This window comes from Tinamus guttatus, unplaced genomic scaffold (assembly GCF_059628265.1).
Source record: "Tinamus guttatus ecotype Peru unplaced genomic scaffold, ASM5962826v1 Tinamus_guttatus_pri_ptg000441l, whole genome shotgun sequence".
Taxonomy (NCBI): Eukaryota; Metazoa; Chordata; class Aves; order Tinamiformes; family Tinamidae; genus Tinamus; species Tinamus guttatus.
This window is the reverse complement of record NW_028288975.1, coordinates 256,819-280,917: the sequence shown is the minus strand read 5'-3', so window position 1 is coordinate 280,917 and position 24,099 is coordinate 256,819. Positions and strand designations below refer to the sequence as shown.

Below are 24,099 nucleotides of genomic sequence, written 5' to 3'. Positions count from 1 at the left end.
GGAATAAGCAAAAACACAAAATGACGTGACCCCCCGGTCCTCCCCCGCAATGCTGACCGGGATGATGCCCAACGCGTGCCGCAGTCCCGCGGACGCGGCGCTCCGACGGCGCCGCCCGGCCCACGGCTCTGCCCGCGCTCGCCACGCGCCCGCGCGCTGAGGAGACCAGCACCTTCCACCCCACACATGCAGAACACTGTAGGAATTCATCATTACTTGGAAAAACAAGTCCTATCATTCCTACCAAATGTTCAACATCTGCTCCTCACGCAGTATTTCGAATGTTATTACAAGAATTTTACATTTCCCTTTGTTCCTCCCTCTACTGTTTTATTTCCAATTTGATTTCGAACTAGGTAACTCCAGTGTATCGGTCACTGTCTGCCAAGGAAACACCACACTCCCCTGTCCAACTCGCAGCCTTAGGGCAATGCTGAAACAGGATCAGCCTCCGCTTTGTTTTCAGTGCAGCCAGCTTGTACTGCCACTGATTCACCAGTACTTCCCTAGAGCAGCCTCTTGCGGTTTTACATAGCCAGGATCCCAGAAATTCCGAATGAATGTCCCCGGGAAGCACTTCCACCTTCGCTTGCTGTGCCTGACAGACCAGCTGTTATTGCCTTGTGACAAGCTACCTCCATTCTCCATCTGCAGGGTTAGTCAGGTGGGTTACCTTTGCTAAGCTTTGATGGTACTCTTTATTATAAAGTTTCAAACATAACTCTATTGATTTCCAGAAAAAGTTTTAACTACAGTGCACAAAGAATATAATTTTGAAAGTATTTACATTTTTGTACAGTTACACCACAGCACGTTATTCTAAATTTCTTAATACAAACAAATAGCACCATTAGCCTGTTGCACAAAGTCTTTCTAACAAACCAGAAAGCTGGATTATTGTCAAATTAGGAGACTGGAACCACTTGGAATGAGAATAAGCTCAAGAAACCAGAGTAATGCAACTCCCTACCTATTAAAAATATTAAGAAGAAAATTAATTTGGAAACATACTAAGCAATTGTAGGTAAAATCTTCCAGTGTGAGCTCTATTCAGTGTGCACTACAATTAAACTAACTTCAAGAGAAACAGTTTTTGTTAAGAGAACAACGCTTGAGCTTATTGTTCTAGCAACTCCTCATCCGCACGCCGGTATTCCAGTGGCTGCCGGACACACAAGCAAGGTAACTTGGTTGATGGTTACCCATCAACTGGAGCAAGTCTCCTAAGTGAGCGTGAAAAAAAGGAAAAAAAGTGGCGATTTCTCCCTCAGGAGCTCCAAGCTAACCAACACCAGGCCGGGACACCGCGAGGGCTGCGGAGGCCACGGTGACAAAAACGTTACCTGCAGAGCCAATGAGAGAAAGAGTAACACAGAGCTCAGGGAAGAAATCACCAGTCCAGAGACACGGATAGCACCACAACGGCCTGCACTCAGGTGCTAAGGTGGTACCTAATTCCCTGCAGAGTGAATGCCCTTTCTGATGTGTACTGCAATACGAAAACGCAATTGTTTAATGGTTGCCATTTGGTTCATTCACCTACAGGAAATGCATTCCTTCTAATATATGTTCAACTAACATTCAAATTACTGAACTATACATAATGATACATAGTTTACAATTCATGAAAACAAAGCATGAAAGAATATAACATGGTCATCTTAAATACAGTGTGATGTTTTAAAGGATTAATATCCAGCTAAGACATTTCAATTTTTATGCTAATGGTCCAAGAGTGCTTTCAGTATCACCAAGAAGAAATGTAAAAAATTTAAAAATGAATGATAGTCCTCACAGCTATTAAATATTTTTAGGGTCACCGAAGTGTCAGACTACCACGCTTGCAGCACGGGATGTACAAAAGTGTGAGCGACACGTCAGGAGACTTGCTGTAAATCAGGGCCTAGATTAGGATGCCCATTATAGTGAACACCAGTACACCAGTCATTTGATGCATGTTCCCTTTTCTTCTGGGTTATTTAAGTTTGTCCCTTCCTGTATGACCCACTCCCATACCTATAATACCTGTGGGCTCTTTGCATCCATTTGCTTTCACTGTGATACGCTGGTATTGTTAGTCACCATTAACCTTCCAGTTTAATTACAGATCAGGAAAATGGCTGGGGTCCTCCTTGTAGTCATCAGGAATAGTGAAGATGGATTCATCAAACTCGTCGTAACGAAACTCCTGAAAAGTCACAGTGGCTGTGATGGTGGGGAATACCGGAATATCTAGGTAGGAAGTAAAATGGGACAGGGAAGAGGAAAGAAATACAAGTTTAGCAATAATCAGCAGTAGTTATTTCATGCCATGTCTTCTGATTTGCTAATACGCAGAAAGTTCCTTGATATTTCAGATTTGCCAATACATGGAAATTTCTTTGATATTTCAGATAACCGCATGCATGAAACTCAAAGCCTAAAGAAAATGAGAATGTGCTTTAAAGATATTGAAGAATCTGCTCAAACAGTCTGAGGGGGGAAAGAGTAGCCAACTGAATACACCATTCAAAAACATGGATGTAATTAAATAAGTGTCTTTCTTTATGCAGATTAATAACACAGAAACAAAAGACAAGGTAGAAGTTTGGCTTGGATGAACAGCTTCAAGGTGCTGTCAACGTGCAGAATAATCTGTTCAAACAGAGGAACTGGCCTGAAGATACCACAAGATAAAGTAATCTTGCCCTGTTTAGGTTTCAGCTGACAAGCTCACATGCAGAGTTCAGCTCTTTGCCATGTTTGCTTTAGAATATATGCTTCCATTTATATTTTTCATTTCACTTCTTCATTTTAAATTCATGTTGAAGTTTAAGAACTGTCCTCATTAGAAGTGGCTTATCCATGAACTAAGTTAACAAGCTAGGCAAATTTCAAACCTCAAATGCAGAGACAGCTGCCAGTGCCAATATAATAGAAGGTAGAATTCAGTCTGTTCACAATGCTCAAGCTTAAACAGAACAAAAATGAAAATTTATCCTGCTGCTATGAAAGAAAACCTGCAACCTTTAGAAAAGCGACTATTGGATTTTGTTATTTTATGTTTTATTTATATGCATCCAGGAATAAAATATTTTATACATTTCTATTTGTTAGCAACAGTTTAGTTTCTCATTTGTTTATAAGTGAATGATGTATCACCACTCATACGAAAAACTCTACAAAATCCTTTACTCAAGACCAAGATCATTCTTCAACGAAGGTGTACTTCAGTGTGTCAATGCTATTCTTACAGCAAGACCTAGCACCAGAGAAATGCTAAAGAACTCTCTTTGTGGCTGTGACTATATTCTTCCTTCAGACAGGTTTCCTTTTTCAAACCTAAGACTATTTCCAGTAGTGTAGCTACTTTCTCCAAAATCTACAGCAACACACTCATGTTAAGAAGAGACAGTTTTTTCTAAAACTTAAAAATAGAATTTTTAAGCATATTATAGGCACGAATATTCTGGAAATACAAAACCATTGAAGTTACAGGAGTCACCTTACCTAATTTTACAGGAAAGCCTGGTGGAAGCTTCATTTGAACAAATTCTCTAAGTTTGTTAAAGTGCTTGAAGGGTGCAATTACTTCTAAAACATTCAATAACCTGAAAAAGAGAATGGATTTCATTATAAATTCTTGTTTCACAAGTTTACTTTTCACACCAGAGAAGATAAAAATGATCTACGGAGCAAAGAAATAAATAAAGAAAAACTACACCATTTAAATATATATCCTTAGAGCTTTAACACCAGCATTGTCACGTTTGTTTCCTAGTGATCTGTAATGCTTTACTACATCCATACAAATCACACGAAGCCCTTTGTCTCTTGTCCTCCTGTTTTACAAGCAGCTGAAGCACACCGTGCTTCACACTCACTTCTCTGAACCTCCTTCCCCATAAAAAGGGCCCAACATGTGGTTTTGTCCACGTTTAGGGAACACAATTGTGTGCCGATGCCCGTGGGCAAAGATGTTTTAGTATCCTGTAGGATCAAGCACATTAGTATAATGAGAACCCAGTGACAAACCTGGTCAAACCTCTGGTCTTAACCTTAACACTTGGGCCCATCAGCTCTGAGGTCTCCAATTTTAACGGTTTCTTACCCTAAAACACAACTTTATTCACGTTTTTGAACTGCCAAAGCCACAAAATCTGAAGACAGGAAGAATTTTGCAGTTCATAAACACATTAATACATTTCCTAGGTACAAACAGCATTTCCAGACAATAGTTTTTAACTTACGATTCAATTCCTAAAGGAAATTCCTGGCTCATTGCTATCGTGGCTTTAAAGGTTTTCTTGCTTTCTTTGCAGACCAGCTCTCTACCCAGATGAGGAGCTCTTCAAAGGGGAGTAGAAGAAAGAAAGAAGAAGTCAGTAAAAATTGCAGTTAAGGAAATGGTGAAACAAGAGCAATGCACAGTAACAGAGGAAATGGTAGCCACTGCAATTCAGATTACTGCAAATTCTGGTAAACCTGGAGACAAGACAAAAATAATTAAGGAAAAAACAACAATATTCAAAAAAGCCCACATGGATGTCATATTAATAAACAGTGCGCAGAGACGTGACAGTTACCTAAGGATATATTTTGGGTGGTATCAGAGTGAATGAACAAAATATATATAGTATATGTACAACATAATAGAGATATATGCTATATATAGTATATGCTATATTACAAGTGAACAAAGTATCAAGCTGAACTAGAAGAAATTTAATCTTGTGCCCAGTTTAGACTATGGAACAACCTCAGGGAAAGCAGGAAAGGTAATCAGTACTGGAAAACCCAGGCAGGAAACAATTCTGTAATAGGACAGGGTAAGAAATTAAGTAACCCATCTTCTCCTCCTCTGTTTTATATTAACTAGAAAACTGTATGTGCCTCTGAACTGCCTTCAGGTAATTAGAATATTAAACAAAATCTAACAGGCTTATACATTTTGGTCCCAACACTAACAGCTGCTCAAGCACAATGTATGTACTCTGTTTGAATGTTTCTTCTGTCTCAAATACAGGAAAAAAAAAGAAAAAAAAGCACACTCACATAAAAATGAATTCAAAAAAAAAAAAAAAGGCAAATCGAATGAAAAATCCACTATACTTGTGGGCCTTTTTAGTAAGTCTGTACTGTAATACCATCTTCACTGGTAACATCTGACTACAGGATAATCTGAATTTCTGAGAAGCAAGCCCTTTTATCAATGCTGTTTCTGTGATGCACTCAGTTTACTTTGGGGCCCTTCTACATTCAATTCCTAGGCAGCATTCAGTCCTAGAAAATGAACTCAATGGCTTGACTTTTCTATAAAAGTAGGAAAAACTACACCTATTCACTACCTAGTTACACAGCTAGCAGAGACTGCAAAGACTTGGCTAACATCCACAGTTATGTATGTCATTCCAGAAGCATTTGTTTTTGCACATATCTGGAGGATAAAATCACACACTTTGTTTTCATTTTAAACATGGTCAATTGAATCATTTATTACTATCATTAATAAAGATTAATGAATTACAGCAATGAGTTTTACTGAAGACTTTCCTTAAAAAACACCAGCTTAAACATTTTGAAATAATTCACATCTATTTAAGTTTCAAGCTATAGCTAGATGCCCATCTGATATTTGTATCATCTCTTGGTGCAATACTATTATCTACTTATACAGGTGCCAGTTTCTCAACCAGTCTACTAGAACATAAAACATGACAGAGAATGAAACCAATGTTCCTCTGTTATCAGAAAACTATAAAAGTATGCACAAACTAGATGAGATTGAACTATATACTAATAATCTAAACCTGTCTGCAGGAGACCTCAACCCAAAAATACTTACTTTCCATTTTCAGCAGATATATACTCTTCCCATGTAATTGTATTGGGTGATGGCGGAGTAAGTGACTGTCGTCTCACAGGCTGTTAAAGAAAGAAAAGTCTCAGCTATTTGCCTCTTTTTGTCTTCTTCCAAAACTTTACCATTTAAAAGATAAAATTGTAGTTTAATTCTAGGAAGAGCAGCAATGTATTTTGTCTAGTGGCCAGCTGGAATTTCACAAGCTTCTCCTTCTCCTTTCTGTCCTGCTCTCCATTTAGATATTAGACCTCAAACAGAATTTTGAACAGAAGTTGGCTGTTTTAATGCACAACTTAATTCAACTTAATCCAACTATGTGCAGCAAAGAACAAATTAATATAGAAATAAGTTAATCCTTTTTAAAAGGCTGTATACATATTCCTAGAGAATGTTTGGCTCATTTGAGAGGTTTCCAATTTCATGGCGACAACAACAGGCTTCTGAGGAACAGTAAGGAAAAATGATGGCAAAGGGAACCTGAAGGGTATTCTAAAGCATAAGCAGTCAGTCTAAGACAACTTGAATTCATTTGCCGCAGCTAAACACATCTTTCACAAACAGCCGTAGTTAAGACCGACATATTCAAAATAATCAAAGAAACCCCTCAATGTGTGCACTAATCAGGCTGATACATGAACAGATCACACCGACTGCATTCATAAGTTACATTCATAGAAACCATTCTAAGTATCTATTATTTTAAAGTTAAGACAACAGAGCAAAAGTATGATGTATTAATTTTGCTGTATGACTAGTGTGAAAGTTTATTCTCCCATGCAAAAATCAGCATGCTGAAAAGAATGATTTAAATTACCTCAAAATTTTGTTCCATTAAATTGCCACCTTTACTCAGACTCTCCATGATAGCTTTATTTCGAAGAATATCCTCCTCACTGAGATGTTCCCTTCTTTTCCTTGATTCTAATACAAGTCCATTAACCAGGTAGAAATCTGCCAAGAAGTTCCCTACTCTTTCCTATAAGAAATAAACTTGACGTTAATAAGCCAAAAAAGAAAACAAAATAGGCCTTTTTAATTCACTTACATATATATATATATATGTATATATATGTAACACTATACTTCAGTGCAATATTAGTGTACACTCTCAGTAATTTAAAATACAGCACAAACAAAAATTTCATCAGGAATAAAATTTCAATTCACATGAAATAGCTATGTCCGAAGAAACTGTTCAAGAATTCATCTGAGAGAGGCCAAGAGAAATCTGCTCTTAAATAGCAAGTTGTGGTAAATGATAATTTACACATGCAATATTTTATGTATGTAGAAAGTACTACATGTTGGATCCAGATGAAAACAAAACCTCTCCAGAGCTAATCCCAACATTGCATTTTCCTGCCCAAAGGAGATGTGTAGGTAGTTATTTCTCAGTTGTTTTCACAGCTGAGAACATACATTTCAAACAGGAAGAAAACACTGACCACTCAGTGTCAAAGGACACCATTCCCAGAACACCTTTCTGTGCTTTTTTCCTTCATTTCACTGATGTAAGTCCACAGACTCCTCACTGTAAATCTTGGAACATGTGTGTGTGTGTGAATACATATATCTATACACATATGTGCAGATGGGCACACAGGTTACACGAGCTCGTTTTTCCCAGCAGCTCTTCCCTGGGAGCTCTCCCAAGCCCCGTGTTCCTGCCAAGGCAGTGCAGTATCACACACATTCTGTGCGATGCCCACAGGGCAGGGAGGCAGTGATTTTCCCACCCTTTCTGGGGAACGAAAACCTCATTGTTTTTCTCTTATTTCTACCCACTACATTACTCAACTACATTATACTGCTGTCTGAACCACTCTGTGTCAGCCTATGACAGTTCTTTCTAGCTTACTGTTTTGTCTTCTCGAAAAAGCCATCCGGTCTGGGCACGTGTGAAGGTAATTGATTTGGTTGATAACGTTGCTGAGTAAATATCACTGCTCATTAAAATGTCAACCTCCTCTTCTGTTTCCATCTCCGATTCCTAGGTAAAAAAAATCCAAACACATGACAGAACTTAGTATTCCTCCTTTTGAAGTAAATAAACCTTTTCCTTTGAAAGTGTTACCAGAATTTGTATTTCCTGAATTTTTAATCAGAATTATAAAAGTTCCATCCAAATCATTACTAAGTAGTTCCACCTTAAATATTACTGCAAGTCAAACACGTAAGCATGATTTACCCAATTCAGCAACCACATCCCTTGAAAGGGCCAAGATCCATATAGTTGAATGATTAACAGAGAGACTTGTAATTAAAAGAACTGTTGTCTAAACACAACGTGTCCAATGATTCATGCCCCTTTTGTTCTTAAAAAACACACACTGGCAACAGAGTGACCAAATGGGTGCAAACCTGGTGGATGCCAGGTTTGATAAAAATAACTGTCAACATCTGAATTAAGTCCACTGGAAAGATTAAAAGTGGCATGCTTCATAATTCAAACATATTTATTTACCTAAAGTGATATGACTGTTTTCTAATAGCTCTATATTTTTAGCTTTCTCTTAATTAGATATCTGTATTCAAAAAGCAGTGTTTTCAAAGAAAACTTTATGTCACTAATAGAACTTAAGTTATATCAGCTAAACACACACAAAAAATCTCTGGTTTGCATTTCTTTGAAGCTAGATTTTTCTGAAGCACATTTTATTTAATTAATTTATCAGACTTCTAATGGACAGAAAAAGCTGCAGTTGTTTCCCATCCACGCAGCTCCTCACCTCATGATGTATTCGCTGGTAAACTTTTTGCTCATTGTCTAAAACTACAAAAGATTCAGAGGGTGCTGCGTCACCGTTAAAAATGAAGCTTAAATCCCCTCGTTGGCACTTCATGTCGGTAAAGTCGATGAGAGTTGTGTCCAGCCTGTGAAAAACAACCAACACTTAAAAATAATTACCCATAAACACTGCAATACACCAGTGAGTTCCAACTGCATACAGAACCTTTTCTGGCCATAATCATGCATATTAAGGTCTAAGTTTTCAAAGAATACTCCATAAAGGAATTCTAGATGCAGAAATTAAAAAAAAACTAGTATTAACTATCATAAGATTTCATATTATGTGTGTGCCATTATAAATTAATTCTAAGCTGTTTTTATGCAATACTAAACATAGGAAAATTTAAATCTTTTGCTCCATAACATATATATAATAGAATAATAATAATAATAATAAAACAGAAAGTTATTTGAACAAAGTAACATATATATAATAGAATAATAATAATAATAAAACAGAAAGTTATTTGAACAAAGTTTCTACTTTTACTTTATTTCAAGACCTTTACAGACACTTTTACTTCATTTCCAAGCTGCCAGCATGAGGACGTACTAGAATTTATGAAATGTAACTGCTCTATGTGATCGACTTCCTGTTCCAGGAGAAACTGCCAATGATGTGAGTAACAACATTACCCATTTCAGTTCGATTGTTTCTATTTTTCCCTTCCCAACAAAAACAAAACACTTCAACTGACTTTAAGAATTAAAGCATGAGGCTGAGGACAAAGATGACCTTAGCAATTCCTGGGGATTATTGCTAGTGTATTTACTTTTTAAAGAAAGGGCTAAAGACCTGAATTCAGTAACACTTCAGCTCTAAGCAGCTCTTGCTCAGTACTCATCACGTATTAGCCTTTACATACAAGAAAACTCAGTAGCTATTTCCAGTCAGTCGTGTAACTCCCAGCTGTAGGGGCACCTGACCCAAAAATGAGAGGACAAAAAAAGGGGAAAAGATGGGGAGGGAGGAGGGAAGAGTGAGGGGAGATCTCAGGCTGAGATCTGACCTACAAAGTCAATCCACATTTCTGTGCTAAAAGCTTTAATAGGAACAGAGGTTTCTATTGAATAATGATCCCGAATGTTTTAATTTTGGAATTTAAATAGGAGAGACACTTGAATCCAAAAAAATCCCACCTGAACTAGTTAAATCATCCAATTAAAGAGCTGAGCTCTCAAAAATGCTGGAAACACCCTGATTTTGTGAATATCAGAGGTTTTAAGCATATTAAAAAGTGAACCTATACTACTTTTTTCCCCCTTTCTCTGTTTTTTTAAGCACTACAGAGTTCACAGCCGTGATATTTTGCCACAACACACAGAAAACTTGTCTATTTGACATTCTGTTACAAATATCATCAAATTTGCTTTTATCAGTCAATCATTATCGTGACAGGTAGGTACAGCCATGCAAAGCATAAATACTTCTGCTTTATATTTTCAGTAACTCAGGAAAAAAAAAAGTTAAATTCAAATTGATAAATACAAGTATTAATCATACTGCTTTGTTGGGTGTCTGCATCATCTCCTACAGGTTTCTTAACTCAGTTCATATGCTTATTTACTATCCAGTAACTTCAATAGACGTAGAAAGAAAAGAACATGCCAACAGGTAAGTAGGTATATACCAATTTTGGAAATTCTTAAATATTTTAAAGGTATTCTAAATACAAAATGAACTCAGCTAATTGCTTAGCTCTGCCATTTAATACTAATAGAGATGCAATTAAAGGTACACTACGCACTTAAAAAAAAAAATCAATCAGAAACTAATATAAAACTTGTTTATACATTGTTAAACAGAGGTTTAAAACACTTCCTGCCCCTAAGGAGCCAGGCACCGACACAACACTGTTTCACTGACAGCTGCAGTCTCCTCACTCTTTCTTTCGGAGCACACTCAAGTCCAGTTGTCTCACAACATGTAGTTATTTATGACTTTAGATATCACATACCATAAATCAGTACTTACCTGATATTTATACCTTGCTTGTGTATTTTACATGCATCAGAAGGCAGAATTCGGGAGAGTAAAGGCACTAGATGTAAAGGGAGAGATAATATAATTAGAACATTAAAATACCAAAAGGTTATTTTGAAATGTATTTCTATTGAAACTACACCAGTTTACATTTTGATGGATTTTAATATAAATCCAACATACCAAATTTCTATCATAATCTCAGTAGACATGCAGTGAAGGAAGGCTTTTTTTCCAGGGTCAGTAACTGAACAACTGATCGGGGTTTGTACAGACCACTTCCAGCACCAGGATAGAACTTAATGTCCTTAGCCACAGGTGTATCATTTGTAACTTACTTGAAGTTTTAGTCTCAGGATTTAGTATTTCACTGACTGAAAGCTTAGCTACAACTGTACCAAACACCCACAAGCAGAAAGAAATCCAAAGCACTCTGCTTAAAAGCTCAAGCTAACATTAAACCGTCTGTGCACATGAGATAGATATATGAGACTGCAGCTGCCCTCATTTTGGAGGGCACCATTTATTTTATGGCAACAAAGGCAACTAAACATTAAAGCATTTCAACACTTTTCTTCAATTAGTACTATAAATATTTGAGCGTATAAATGCAATTAACCAAAAAGACCAATAATCAGCAAAAGGACTGTCCTGTCCATCTTTCTCTTCAAGAAGTGAGATCATCTATAAAAACCACACCGTGTCAAGAGAGGTGCACCCTCCTGTTCAGTGAGAATGCTAGAGGAGAGGAACCTTAAAGCTCAGCTTTATTCCTGGCCCTTTTTCTGCACAGTGTCTGACTGCCATCATAACTCTGCAAGCCAGGTCGTGGCATCATCACTAAGCCAGGTCTTACTCCACGCCTACCCCTACTCTCTTTTATTTCATTTATTTATTTAATATTGACTGTTCTGTGAGAAATCCCACTCATTGAACACCCAGGGCACAGGAGATCTCCTAAGCAAGAGGTATTTTATATCTGCTCAACTTTTGGTTGCAGCTCAGCTGCTCATTCCTCCTCTGAATACTGGAAGAGGCATGTAGTACACCAAGTAACTAGACTATACTAATATAAAATTTATGTTTCTACAGGGAATATCACCAAGGTAAGTTAATGAGACACACTGACCATCGCTAATAAATTTCTGTTAATTTGCTTAGATTTCTACACATAAGAGGAGGTGGAAACTGAAAACTACTTAATGCATTTGAGTAGATTACTCCTATCGGTCATCCTGTCTTGTGGAATGTGTGTCGGCATGAAGCTAAGCTCTCAGGACAGGCTAAATGGTTGCACTTAATGCAACGCCAAGTACTTGGAGCCCAGGTTGAACTTCAAAAAGCCAAATAAGAAATTCAGCTCAGTACTCAAACCACTGCTCTACAGTGACACCAAACGACCACACAAACTTTTTTTTTATAAAAATAAAATATTATTTTTAAAGTAAACAGCAGCTTGTTCCTATACCCCACTACGCACTAGGTTACAGAAAAATATGCAGGTCCAAAAATGAGGAACCAAAAATAATTAATCAAAAAAGTTGTCTGTCTTTTATCACTGATATCTTGAGAATGGGACTGTAAATTTTACACTATGCAAACTGAAGTAAATGAAGCCAGAGAGAACAAATGGTGAAGACCAACTGTATTATCTCTACAAAAGGGAATATGCAATTTCTTACCCCAACTTTGAAAATCCCAGTGAAGCTCTAGATAGAAGTCACCTAGCTGAGATGAAAACAAGAGAGCTTTAGCATACTTTCTAGTCAAAATGACAACTGCAAACTTTGCTGAAACGTGGAAATTTTGACTAATTAATTAAAACAGGTGAAACAAAGAAAACCTTCTTCTTTCTGCAGAAAGTACACCAATCTGGAGTTAGTTAACCAATACTGAAATTAAACATATCTGAGGGTTTAGCCTACAGTAGAATTAATGCTGAAGAAATTATGCAAGTCATTTGAAGCATCCATTTTTGAAGATCTTTTGCTTGAAGCTTTTCTAGAGAGAACCATAAGATACTATTTCCCCCCCACAATGCACAAACAAAAAAATAAACCTTACCTCTTTTAGGGCTTTTAATAATCGAGGTCGCTTTTCTTCAACGCTTTCCCTGGACTGCTGCTTAAGCTTCCTTAGGAGTGCAGTAACTAAACAGACATTAACTATAAGATAAAAATATTCTATTTGTTTGTTAAAATCAATATAATATAATTACTTTACAAATATTCACATAGCAATGGAAAAATGTAGGCAAATGTAATATTCCAGTCTTGAGGGAAATTCCCTTCGAGTTATACTAATTATACATAAACTACGAGGATCACAGCAGGAAGAAAAGCTTTTTTTTAGTATATATTAATTTAATATACATAACTACGAGGATCACAGCAGGAAGACAAGCTTATTTTTAATATACTTTAAGGTTAATATACATATACACACGTCAGGGTTTTTGTCTTTGTTCACAAATTAGTGAACATTACATCCGTGTGCATTACCAAACACGAGCCTGGGGACTGATCAGCATTTACTCCCACCAAGACAATCCTTCAGCAGTGAGGAGCTCACTTGTAGAATGTTGCCACTATATTAGAAACTAGCACATTAATATATTGTAAAGCCAGATGATAATTTCTCTGCTATGGGACATGATAAAACCAAATACTACTACCACCCACTCATGAGTGCAGCAGAATACTTTTCCCTTTACTGCTTCACATGTGGGATGGGTAAGTAATTAACTTGAATCATTACATTTAGCTGCGGGCCTGCTGAAATGTAACAGGAAGGCAACATTGCATTGCCAATCGTTACATCCAATGTCATACATTTGAGTACTATACATGGAGCTGTTTCAATTAGATGATTCTATACAGCTGAAATCCATTTCCAACTTGTACCTCTAATTCTAAATAGTGAATGATCATTTATAGCTTTTTAAATAATTTATGAGCCTTATCTTAACTCTACTTAACATTATTTATCTTAATGCAATTTCTTTCCTATTGAAATTAGGACAACAACATGAGTACAGATTAACATATATGAAGATATATTAAAAAAAAAAAAGTTTCGTGGGTCTATATAAACTGTTCAAACACGTAAAATAGAGATTTTTTTAATATGTATTTTTTTTGAAAGATTGTTTTCCTAGTTTGCACAAGGTATTTGTTTTGATTAAGTAACAACTGAGATTCTTACTCATTTGTCTGTCTCCATAGCTGATGGCTTCTGCAAGAGGGCTCCATCCCTGAGCATTTTTCACCTTTACTGGAGCATTGTGGGCTAAAAGTAAGTGGGCACACTCTGTAACAGAGTAACAATATTCAGTTACAATAAACAACAGGATTTTTAAAAGTATAATCATTTATAATATAGAAAATGACATTTTTCGATGATCAAAAAGCAGCAGATAATCAATATCTTAACAGATTATTACAACATCTGAATTCTAATCCCAAACCTCAAACACACAAAAAATATTTATAAAGCATTTGACGCTCTTTCCTGTTCAACATTGGCATTAAAAACCTAATGCCTAAGTGATCAACCATCACTTACACACATACAGAATTACCACCCTCCTGATTTCTGTATTTTGGTTTCCACAAAGGTGCAGTTGCATGCATGTGGGTCTGCACGCGTGCCGGCACACAAACACATAATAACATTTTAAAAGTTGAATAGATTATCTTGACTTCATTCACAAAGGCCTGAATCGGGACATATTTAATGGTCCTGAACATGACAAAGATGCGCAGCCTTCCCCCTTTCCCCTGTAAATGTCCACAGTGAACCAGGCTGCTAGAAACCTGCACAGACCCACAGATTTTGGGCCAGTTTTGAGAACCCTGGATAAGGGGGCATGAGGGGAAGCTGTCACTGCAACACAGACTCAAGTACCTCCCTACCTGCTACAACATCTCACAGCACCATCCCACATCACGTTACAGTTACTCTAGCTTGGACAGGCAACACGGAAGAAGAAATCTCTGTGTGTTTCCGTGTGTTGAACATACTGTCCTCACTTCAACAATTCTTTAACTTCTAACTGGTTTCCTCACCATGTAGCATCCACCGTCATCCATCTCCAAATGATTCAGTGCTATGAAGCTGCAGCCTGAACAAATGTCTTGTTTGGAGCAGGATGGGCAGGAATTATAGAGAAACTTCCTGGCTCTTTTTCTCCTACCGTAGGCGGCACAGGAAACCGTACTAGTCACTCAAGATGCAACAGCCATGAGTCAGTGCTGAGCGGCGTTTGGAAAAGGAAGGACTTGAGCAATGAATATGCCATCTTCAGCAGTAAATAAACAAGCCTTAACTACTTAATCATCCAACGGTATTTTTATGGCTGCTTAGGTAACTCCCTAGCACAACACCACCACTCTAAACTGAACAGGCAAACGGGGCTGCACTTGCTAGCCAGACTGCATTTTCAGCTAAACAGGATGTACGTTTAGTAAGTGTGTGAAAAGATGCTAGAAAGAAGACCTGAATAAGTTGTCCTTAACTTCTATAGAACACAGAACTGGACCCCGGAACAAACAGATCAGATTTACCTTCACTTCATCCTTTTCATATTTACAATGAAATTTTAAACAAATAATTTAGATACAGTTGTCTTGAACACAAATGTACTAAGTAATCCACTCAAATCTCACCCAGTCCCATTTTCCACGTAACTCTTATGAAGAGTCTCAGAATGAATGTTTGTAATTCAAATATACTATTAACAAATGAAGATCAAAATGCTGACAGAGCCTGTGCAGAGTGCTCAAAGCCACCAGCAGCACCTAGCAGGCTGCATCTCCACTGCTGCTGCACAAGCACAGGTGAGGAGTTTGTCAGCAGTGGATGGCAGGGGCTTTCTATCCTAGATTTGAAATATAAACCAGCCAAATAAGTTTTAAAACAAACTAAAACAGTAAGTATTCAAGAGTACTGAATTAAAATAGGAGAGTTATTAGGAAAAACATTTTTGATCAAAGTTAGTTATCTGTATTTCTAACTACAACGGCATCACACCATGTCATGTGGAAAATGCCCCTTCAAGACAGCTAATCACCTTAAAATAAAACAAAACAGCCACAAACCTTACTACAACAAGAGTGCAAGGCTAGTAAACATTAACTAATGACCCTGAGACAAGCCAGGGCTTGATGCAAACAGTGCAATAAGGCACAATGCATAAGAAGTCACATCCATGACTGAACATCGTTGCTTGAAAGCATCCAGATTTTAGCTGTGCAACTGGTAACCCTCCTGCAGAGGGAAACGCCTTATTTGTGGTTGCTCAAGACCTTTACTGAGCAGCTCATCAAGGAGCAGGACAACACTAATAACCAGAAACGCACTGAGGATGGAAAAGGGCATCCTCGCACGCTGGGAATTCGGAAGCTTTCGGCAGCACGCAGGAATTGTGGATTACAGGAGGGGTCTGCCTGGACGGAGGCCCTCCGAGCCTGCTGAACGGCGCTCCCCGCAGCCCGGGCGCGCTTCCCCTGCCCCTGCAGCTGCTGCCTCTGCTTCCCACCCTGCCCACGCTCCGACTGCTTCACCAAACCCTATGAAATAGCCACGATTTCTTCTTAAACTTCTCTCTCATAAATCTGTGAGGATCCTCCTTCTCAGAAAAGCTATTCAGGTTTGAAATAGTTTGAAACACAAGATCCCATTAAGTGAAATAGGAGAATCTTCCCCCCCTCCCCCATCCCAAATCTGGAGGATAATTTAAGATCAGATAAAATTAATGGGTTTACCCACCTTTATGGCCCAACATCACAGCAAGATGTAAAGGAGTGTTTCCTAAAATAAATAAATAAATACAAAATATTAGATTCAGTGCAACAGAAATCACTGCAATTCCTTCAGGAGTTTGCACACACAGCTCAAAACTCACATATTAAGAAAACTCAGTTACTGTGACCTAAAAAAGACACACACTAAAACATGAGCTGCATTTCTTAAGGAAGGCCTAGATACAGTCTTCACGTGGTACTTTTAAGACAGGCACATCTGAAGCACATTTCATGGACAAAGCTTGTACATTTGTATCTTGGAACTTGTTCCACATAACGGAAGACCCAGTTATACTTTCAAGAAAATGATACAAAACATCTACACTTTTATGGTCTGAGAAGTCTGATATTTTATAAAGAATGACAGATCTAGGGTAAGAGCTACTCAAAGATATGATTATGATTAAATTTTTAAGAGCATATTTTATTAATTTTTCAGATCCTGTACTTTTTTTTTTTTTTTTTTTTTTTACACTAGTAGAGCATTGGACAGGTTATGAAATAATAGTCTAACCTTCACTACAAAAGAAAAAAAAAAAAGCCTTGCTGTTTGCCAAGTTTAAAAACAAACAAACAAAAAAGGCATCCAAGATTATTAGCAAAAATTATAAACAACCTGCTGTTTTCCAGGTTATGCAAATAATACATTTTGTAGTTGTTCTCCTAAATATGAACAATGAGTTAGAGTTGTTTTTCTGCATTAATGCTGCTACTAAAATTCTAGTACTTTTTTTTAAATGAAGCCTATGGAAGCAAAACTATTCCATTTGAATATACTAGTCTGTACTTATATGTTTAAATACTTTTTCAGTGAAGTTGACAGAAAAAAATGGTAACCAAGTTTATTTCACAATCCAATACACTGAATTTTAGGGATATTTTAGGGTATCACTTTAGCAATGAAGATTGCTACAAGCAAACGACAATGTCATTTCACTGCAAATCCAAAAGATATAGCCCCAAACATTTGTTGACTCCCTTATATGAAAGCATTCCTGGTATGATACAGTATCACAAAATCTCTGATGAAGAAAGGCAGCAACAGCAGAGTTCCTAAGTGCTTCTTAATTAGTTATTCAAAACACAGTATAAATTATTCTTCTTGCAAGTCACTAGCAACGTCTCAGTTACATCCTCATTCATTATGCACACTCTAACTAAGCTGACCACAAATTTTCTGTTAATAGATTTTGCAAGCTCTCCAAGCCATGACATACTTTAGAATATTGGATGCAACTCTCCTTCTTTGTTAAGCCTCTAAAGTAATGATGTTATTGAGGAACAAACTTGACAATGAGCCAAAACATACACTCAGAGAACTGAAATTATGCAAGATGGGGGAAATGTTTTGCTCATCTAATTAGGCATTTAAACAGGAAAAAATATTAAAAGCACTAGATGATGTGTTTTCTCTTCAGTTAAAAATAAATTCAGCCTTAAAATAAATAAAGCGGACACCTTTCAAATGCTGAATAAAACAGAGATGTCCTTCCAGTCCAGAGGCAGACAGCTCGGGCCCCTGACAGCTTGGCACAGTGGCAAGAAACAGCAAAATGAGAGTCAGCCGGGCCCGCGACAGTGTTCCTGGGAACTTTGATGAATTTAATTCTGCTGCTAAATGTGAACTGATATATCAGTGTGTAACAACATACATCATTCCAAAACTCTCCTGGATAAGGTTGTGAGAAACCCGATCCAACTCTGATGGTATCTGTGCATTGGGCGGGAGGCTGGACTACACTACCTCCAGGGATCTCTTCCAACAGAGAATTTTCTTTCATGCTGAAATCATATATACACCAAAGAGCACAATTCAAAAAATGTATCAGAAAATGGAACACAATGGAAAAGAGGGGCAGGGAAGGAGGCACATGTAAAACCAACGTTAAAGTACAGAGAGGGAAAAAAAAAGCACGATTTTTGAGGAAGATGAACAGCATAATTGGAACAAACGAACAAACAAAATAAACAAAACCCCCAAACAGTGTTTTCTCCTTAATTGTCAGAAGCAGTCAAAGGTTAAGCTTGGTCATATATTGTCAGAAAGCCTCTTGCTCCCCAGACCAAGCCCAGAAAGCCTCTTGCTCCCCAGACCAAGCCCAGAAGCAGCAAACTGAGAACTCCAGCTCTATTAACTGTCCCTGTATCTCCTCTTCCTGGTAGGATGATGGTGGTGGAGGAGGAGGAGGTATTTCTCCCCTAATCTGGAGCAAGAGGGATCATCCTTCACGCTGGTTTTTTAAGCCAGTAAGCACGTGGTAAGTAGGAATCTACGGATTAGCAGACATCAGTGTGATAAAATAGACATGAGCTGACGTACCAGAGGGAGAGGAATCACTAACAGGTAGGCGAGGAAAAAGGCTTCAGGAAAGGGGAGAGGTGGTGGGCGAGAATACAACACAACAGTGTATGGTTGCTTTAGATAAGCCTGGAATGTGGCAGCACAGACACATCTTCCTTTGAAATATACACAGTAAACCAAACCATGTAAAAACACATTAATCTCTCATAATTTTTTTTGTCAAAATCCCATTGCTGCCTCACAGAAAGTACTTCCATGTGATGTTTGATCCTGACCTGTCAACCAAACAAACTGTTGCTCCTGCACCCTCTCCCAAAGGATAACAGCCTCAACAAGAGAAAAAAAAAAAAAAAAAAAACAGACATGGAACAGGATTTTGCCCAGTTCCATCACTAATCATCTCAGCCTTCCTGAAATCTGATTAAATCCACAGTGGTCTTGATGCTCTTTGGTCCAGAGCGAGTTATATCAGCAGCAAATTTAAGTCTGATTTATTAAAATAAACTAAGAAATCTGTACGTGATTATATGTCACAGAAACGGAGAAAGCCGGGTGCAGCAGTGGTCCTCAAGAGTGTCAGCTTGCAGAACACCATCCGCACAGTCCTGCCCCAGCAAGTTTTCAGGCAGCAGGATCTCCTTTACCCCGTGATAGGCTTAAGCAGAGACCAGCTCGCACTCTGCCCAGGAGCACGAAGAGAAAGCAAGTGCCTCGGAGCAGAGCAGAGTCTCCCAGCCAGCACACGCTGCCAGCCCTATCACTCCAGAAGCAGCAGGACTTATCAGGATCTGAAGGGCAGCAGCCAAAGGCTTGCTCTATTTCTCAGAAGTCTGGCTATCTGGCAAGAACAGCGGAACAAATTTGCTTCTACTTCTTTGGGAAAGTTGGAGATCCCAAAGCACGGTGGCAGAAGTCCCAGATTCACCATGTAATTAGTACCAGCCACCACTGCATTCAAAGGGAATCGTCTCACTGCAGCTCCACCACAGCACAACTTCCACTTCTATCCACCTTAAATACTAACCATGTTCAGTTTATTCAACTCAAGAAGAGCTGGGGCTTCTCCTGAATGTTTACTATCAACAGCACACAGAATAATTCTGCAGTTGGGCTGCCAAACTGCTCAGGGTTAAAATTAATGGGAGGGAAGAAGAATTGTGAACTTTAACCCTAATCAACCTTTCCTACCCAGTTCACAGGGCAACAAAGCACTTGTACCAGGGAAGGCAAGACAGTGGCAAAGGAGACTTTCAACAACTTGGCATTCAATGAATTAAAGCAAAACCAAACACCAAGCCTCAGATACCATGAAAATAACAGCTTTACAGAAGACCATCGCCAGCAAGAGACAGAAGGGTGCAAAAATACAACTATGTGGTTTACCTGCTTAGGAAAGCAGTAATTATTTACCATGCCCTTATATAATAAGTGGCTGACATGTAGTTTTGATTACTTCCACACAACTTAATCACCTTCCTGATAATATTTGATATGATCACTTTTAGACTGAGATTGTATATTGATACACCCAACCAGCTGCAATCAAGCTCCTTCTCAGAGACTTCCCTTTTAACAACTACTCTGCTTGATTCACCATATAAACCAGTTGCATGTATCCCTTGTACCTGAAGACGATTTCCTTGACATCACTAGCTTTGGAAAATGAGCATTTATTATCCCCATGCTCAAATTTAATCTTTGTAAACCATAGGGCCTTATTCCAAGGCATTACTGATACAACCATGCCTAAAATCATGCAGGTGTACACCCAGGCTATGTAAACAAAAATAATTTGTACAAAGTAGAGCACTTGCCTAATAAAAGATTAGAAGTTAAACATCTTTGTAGGTACAGGTAGAGTTTTGGCATACCTACAAGGTGTTTCCAGAGAGTAACTCCAGAAAAAGATTTGCCTCTCCTGGAACATGATAACATATTGTTATTTCTAATATATATTTATACTTTTATTTTTCCTATCATAACATAAAAAAGATAGCTAATATGTACACTTACGAGTTTCTCAAAAGCAATTCATTTCTTTTGGATTAACAATACTCTTTTTGCTCTCTAAACAGAGCTCAGAGCTGTTGCTCATCAGTAAATTAGAGAGGTTACACTCAAATTTACAAACATAGCAAATGTTTGTGTCATCACAACACCATGGTTTAATATTCTATCGGACTCAGCTTTTTAGAATATAAATGTACACTAAACACACCCTAAAAATAGGGCCAATCTACAAGCAACAGTAGTTACTAGGAGTTCTTTCCCTTCAGTCACTCATTTGTCATGCAGTAGGATTCTTCTGTCTTATTTTTTATTAAAATCATAAACTAAGATTACTTACCCCAATAACTCATAATTCAAATATGTAAACAAGTGAATAGCGGAGTCAGGCAGAAAAATGTCAGAAAGCAATAAGGCCATACTGGTCAGGCTTTTCTTAATTACAAAGCAACACTTCAAGTAAAAATTTGGAAGAAGACAATGAATGGAAAACCCCACAGATTTTTTACTCTGAAGTGTAATGAGAAAGCAGAATGGTGTTGATTTGAAATATGAACATATATGTGTACACGCACATGCGTATATTCATATAAATCCTGGTATAATATTTGTGGTAAGTCAAAGATGGGCCAGGAAGTGCCATAGATACCAATGATATAAGTGATTTGATGAGATGTTGGGAAAGGCAGAGAGGAGAAATCAGCAGAAGAAAGAAAGAAGAAAAAAAAAATCTTTCTGGACCTGTTGCTTTCATTCTAACAGCCCTTGCAGCAACAACCTGAATGAAGATGACATGAAAAATGCACTACTCAGAAAAACGTTGTAGCAAACCATTGTAAGAAATACTAGTGTCCATTTTAACCGAGAAACTAGAAGTTACTCTGGCATTACATACACTGGTCTGTATTTCAAAACGCCTGCAATTATCAGGGACATGGTTTATAATTCCCAGTGACAGTGATCCTCCTCGTGTACCCATCCCACAGATCACTCTGGCTGAACACTCCTTTTTGTTTTACACAAGGAAAACAAAGCAAACAGCGATCTCTTAATCAGGAAGAACGTCATCCTTTAATCACAGCTTGTCCAGACACCACATACATATAACTTATGTTCTCCAGCACGAACAGATTGTGTTACTCCTTTTTTTTTTTTTTTTTTTAAGGCAGGAAACTTACAGACTAAAAAAAGAAAAAACTTTTAGGGTAACTTGACATGCTAATTCATTTTTTAAACATGTAGACTATTCCCTGAATTAACCGTGTTAAGTGTCCTAGCAAGTTTTTAAGTATTTATATCTTATAAAGTAAGGTGAGGATCGCATTCCTACTGCTGCTACTGTTGCTTCCACGTCTGATGCAACCTCACAGCGGGACAAGTGACCAGACGGTTACTCTTAGATGCTTCAGTGCTAGGATTTGAAGGACTTTTTTTCTTCAACAAGAGAAAAATTAAAGATGACTAACAGCCAAGGAACCCACCCGAGCACCCCTAAATCCTGTCACCTCCAAAAGAGAAGGGGTGACAGCTCAAAACAAACCAATGAGCAAGAACCCTGAAGGGACACGAGGTGACTCTGGGACGCAGGAAGAGCTTCCTCTTTGCGTGACTATAAAAAAAATGACTAACATGCTCGCTCTCATTAAGAAAGTTCCAGGAAATGTTGTCTAGGTGAGGCAGAGCCACGCTGGTTTTTGCGGAGAGCTCCTATTATAGTTTCCACTGCCATCCCCAACCAGCCAAGTCTCAGGAAGGATAAACACAGAAGTTAAAAATAGACAGATAAATAAACAAAGGCGATAGAGAACAGCTCGTGCTGAGTAGAATGGGGAGAAGTGAAAAGCAGAGATGCGGTCCGAAGGCCTGGCCATGCTCCCCAGCAGGGACAGCCTGCACCGCACGGGATAACGGGGGGACCGGGGCAAGCGGGGCCCGAGCAGCGCCCCGGAGGGCCGTGGGGCAGCTCCCTCCCCCAGGCGCGTCCCCGCCGCCGCCTCGGCGCTCACCGTGACTGTCCTTCTGGCCGATGCCCTGCGTGCGGATGAGGGCCGACAGGCGCCTCACGTCGCCCTTGAAGACGCACTCGTGCACGGGGAAGTGCGCGGGGCTCTTGTCGGGCTCGGCGGCCGGGCCTGTCCCGCCGCCCGCCGGGCCCCCCTTGAGCGGCGCCCGGTGCTGGTGGTTGCTGAAGATGCGGTGCCCCCCGGCGCGGCCGCCCTTGCCGCGCCCGCCCGTGAAGAGCCCCCCGGGCGCGGCGGCCGCCTCCTCCTCGCCGGGCGCCAGCAGGTCCCCGTCCTCCTTGCTGGGCTTGTGGTCCCTGCGCAGCGAGCGCAGCTTCTCTCCGGTCATGGCGGGCGGGAGGCCGGGCGCGATGAGGCGCTCAGAGCCGCGGCGGCGGCTGCCGCCCCGCCCGCATCGCCCGCCGCCACCAACGGCCCCGGCCCGCGGGAGCCCCGCGCGGCCCCGCTCAGCGGCCCCGCGCCGCCGCCGCCGCCTCCATCTTGGCGGGCTGCTCCCGCGAGACGCGGCGCGGCGCGAAGGGCGAGACCGCCCCGGCATCGCGAGAGCGGCGCCAGGGCGGGAACCGCGCGCGGGGGCGGGGCGGTGCTGAGGCGGCCGCGAGGCGACGTTGCGGGGCCCTTGTCGCTGCTCATCTGCGCCAGGGAGAGGCCCCGCATGTGCGGGGAAACGGCTGCCTTTTTTTTTTTTTTTTTTTCCGTTTTTATTGTTGTTGTTTTAGGGTTTTGTAGCTGTCGTTTGTTTGTTTCTGCCGACAGTGAAAGCTCGCCCTCGCCTCCTGGAGGCCGTGGGCGTTACGAGTCGGTGAGAGGAAGCACCTGCTCCTGCTGCAGCGCGGCGGCACGGCCTCCTTCCTTGCAGCCTAGCTCCTCTTTGCAGAAGGCTCTACCTTTCTGCGTCTTGTGTTCTGCCTGCCCTTGGGCCCACGACACGGCTCCCGGCAATGTCTGCTTCCTAGTTAGGGCATCGACACTACTTTGCTGAGTAGAACCACTTTTTTAGAGCTGGTGCAGAAGGCACCAAGATTTCCCATCCATTGCAAAAAAAAATATTGCTGCAGTAACTCCTACAGACTTGCTTAGGTGCATTTGTAAAGCGACAATGTGGATCCAAAAACGTTTTGGTTTGAGGTTTAGTTACTCAGCTTCAGTGGTGTGTACAGTGCATGTTGTGGCATTCCAGGGCTGTTGCCAAACCCACGTGCGGATGAAATGAGAGCTGACCAGCCAGTTCACCTCACTTGCAAAGAGCAGAAGCACTGTGTTAGTTCATGGGTTGTGGACGGTGAGGTGATTTTTTACTATATTGTCTCCTCAAAGCAAATTGTCACTCTTGCATCTCCCCAGCTCT

At 39.7% G+C, this 24,099-nt stretch overlaps 1 protein-coding gene across 2 annotated transcripts; it reads right to left on the bottom strand.

The window, feature by feature from the left end:
- Positions 1 to 1,384: 1,384 nt before the first annotated feature.
- On the bottom strand, positions 1,385 to 23,170 carry ANKRD13C (ankyrin repeat domain 13C). Of its 2 annotated transcripts, none has more exons than XM_088531940.1 (13): positions 22,737 to 23,170; positions 16,387 to 16,428; positions 13,822 to 13,926; positions 12,682 to 12,782; positions 12,300 to 12,345; positions 10,609 to 10,675; positions 8,572 to 8,716; positions 7,701 to 7,832; positions 6,657 to 6,818; positions 5,825 to 5,904; positions 4,230 to 4,328; positions 3,490 to 3,590; positions 1,385 to 2,232 (listed from the first exon to the last, which is right to left on the bottom strand). In XM_088531940.1, exons 1-13 carry the CDS (start codon positions 23,077 to 23,079, stop codon positions 2,102 to 2,104), a joined length of 1,554 nt encoding a protein of 517 aa, XP_088388066.1. In that variant the 5' UTR covers positions 23,080 to 23,170; the 3' UTR covers positions 1,385 to 2,101. The 2 variants fall into 2 exon arrangements, with proteins under 2 accessions (XP_088388066.1, XP_010212342.2); XM_010214040.2 differs by having other exon boundaries at positions 12,682 to 12,767.
- Between the last annotated feature and the right edge of the window lie 929 nt (positions 23,171 to 24,099).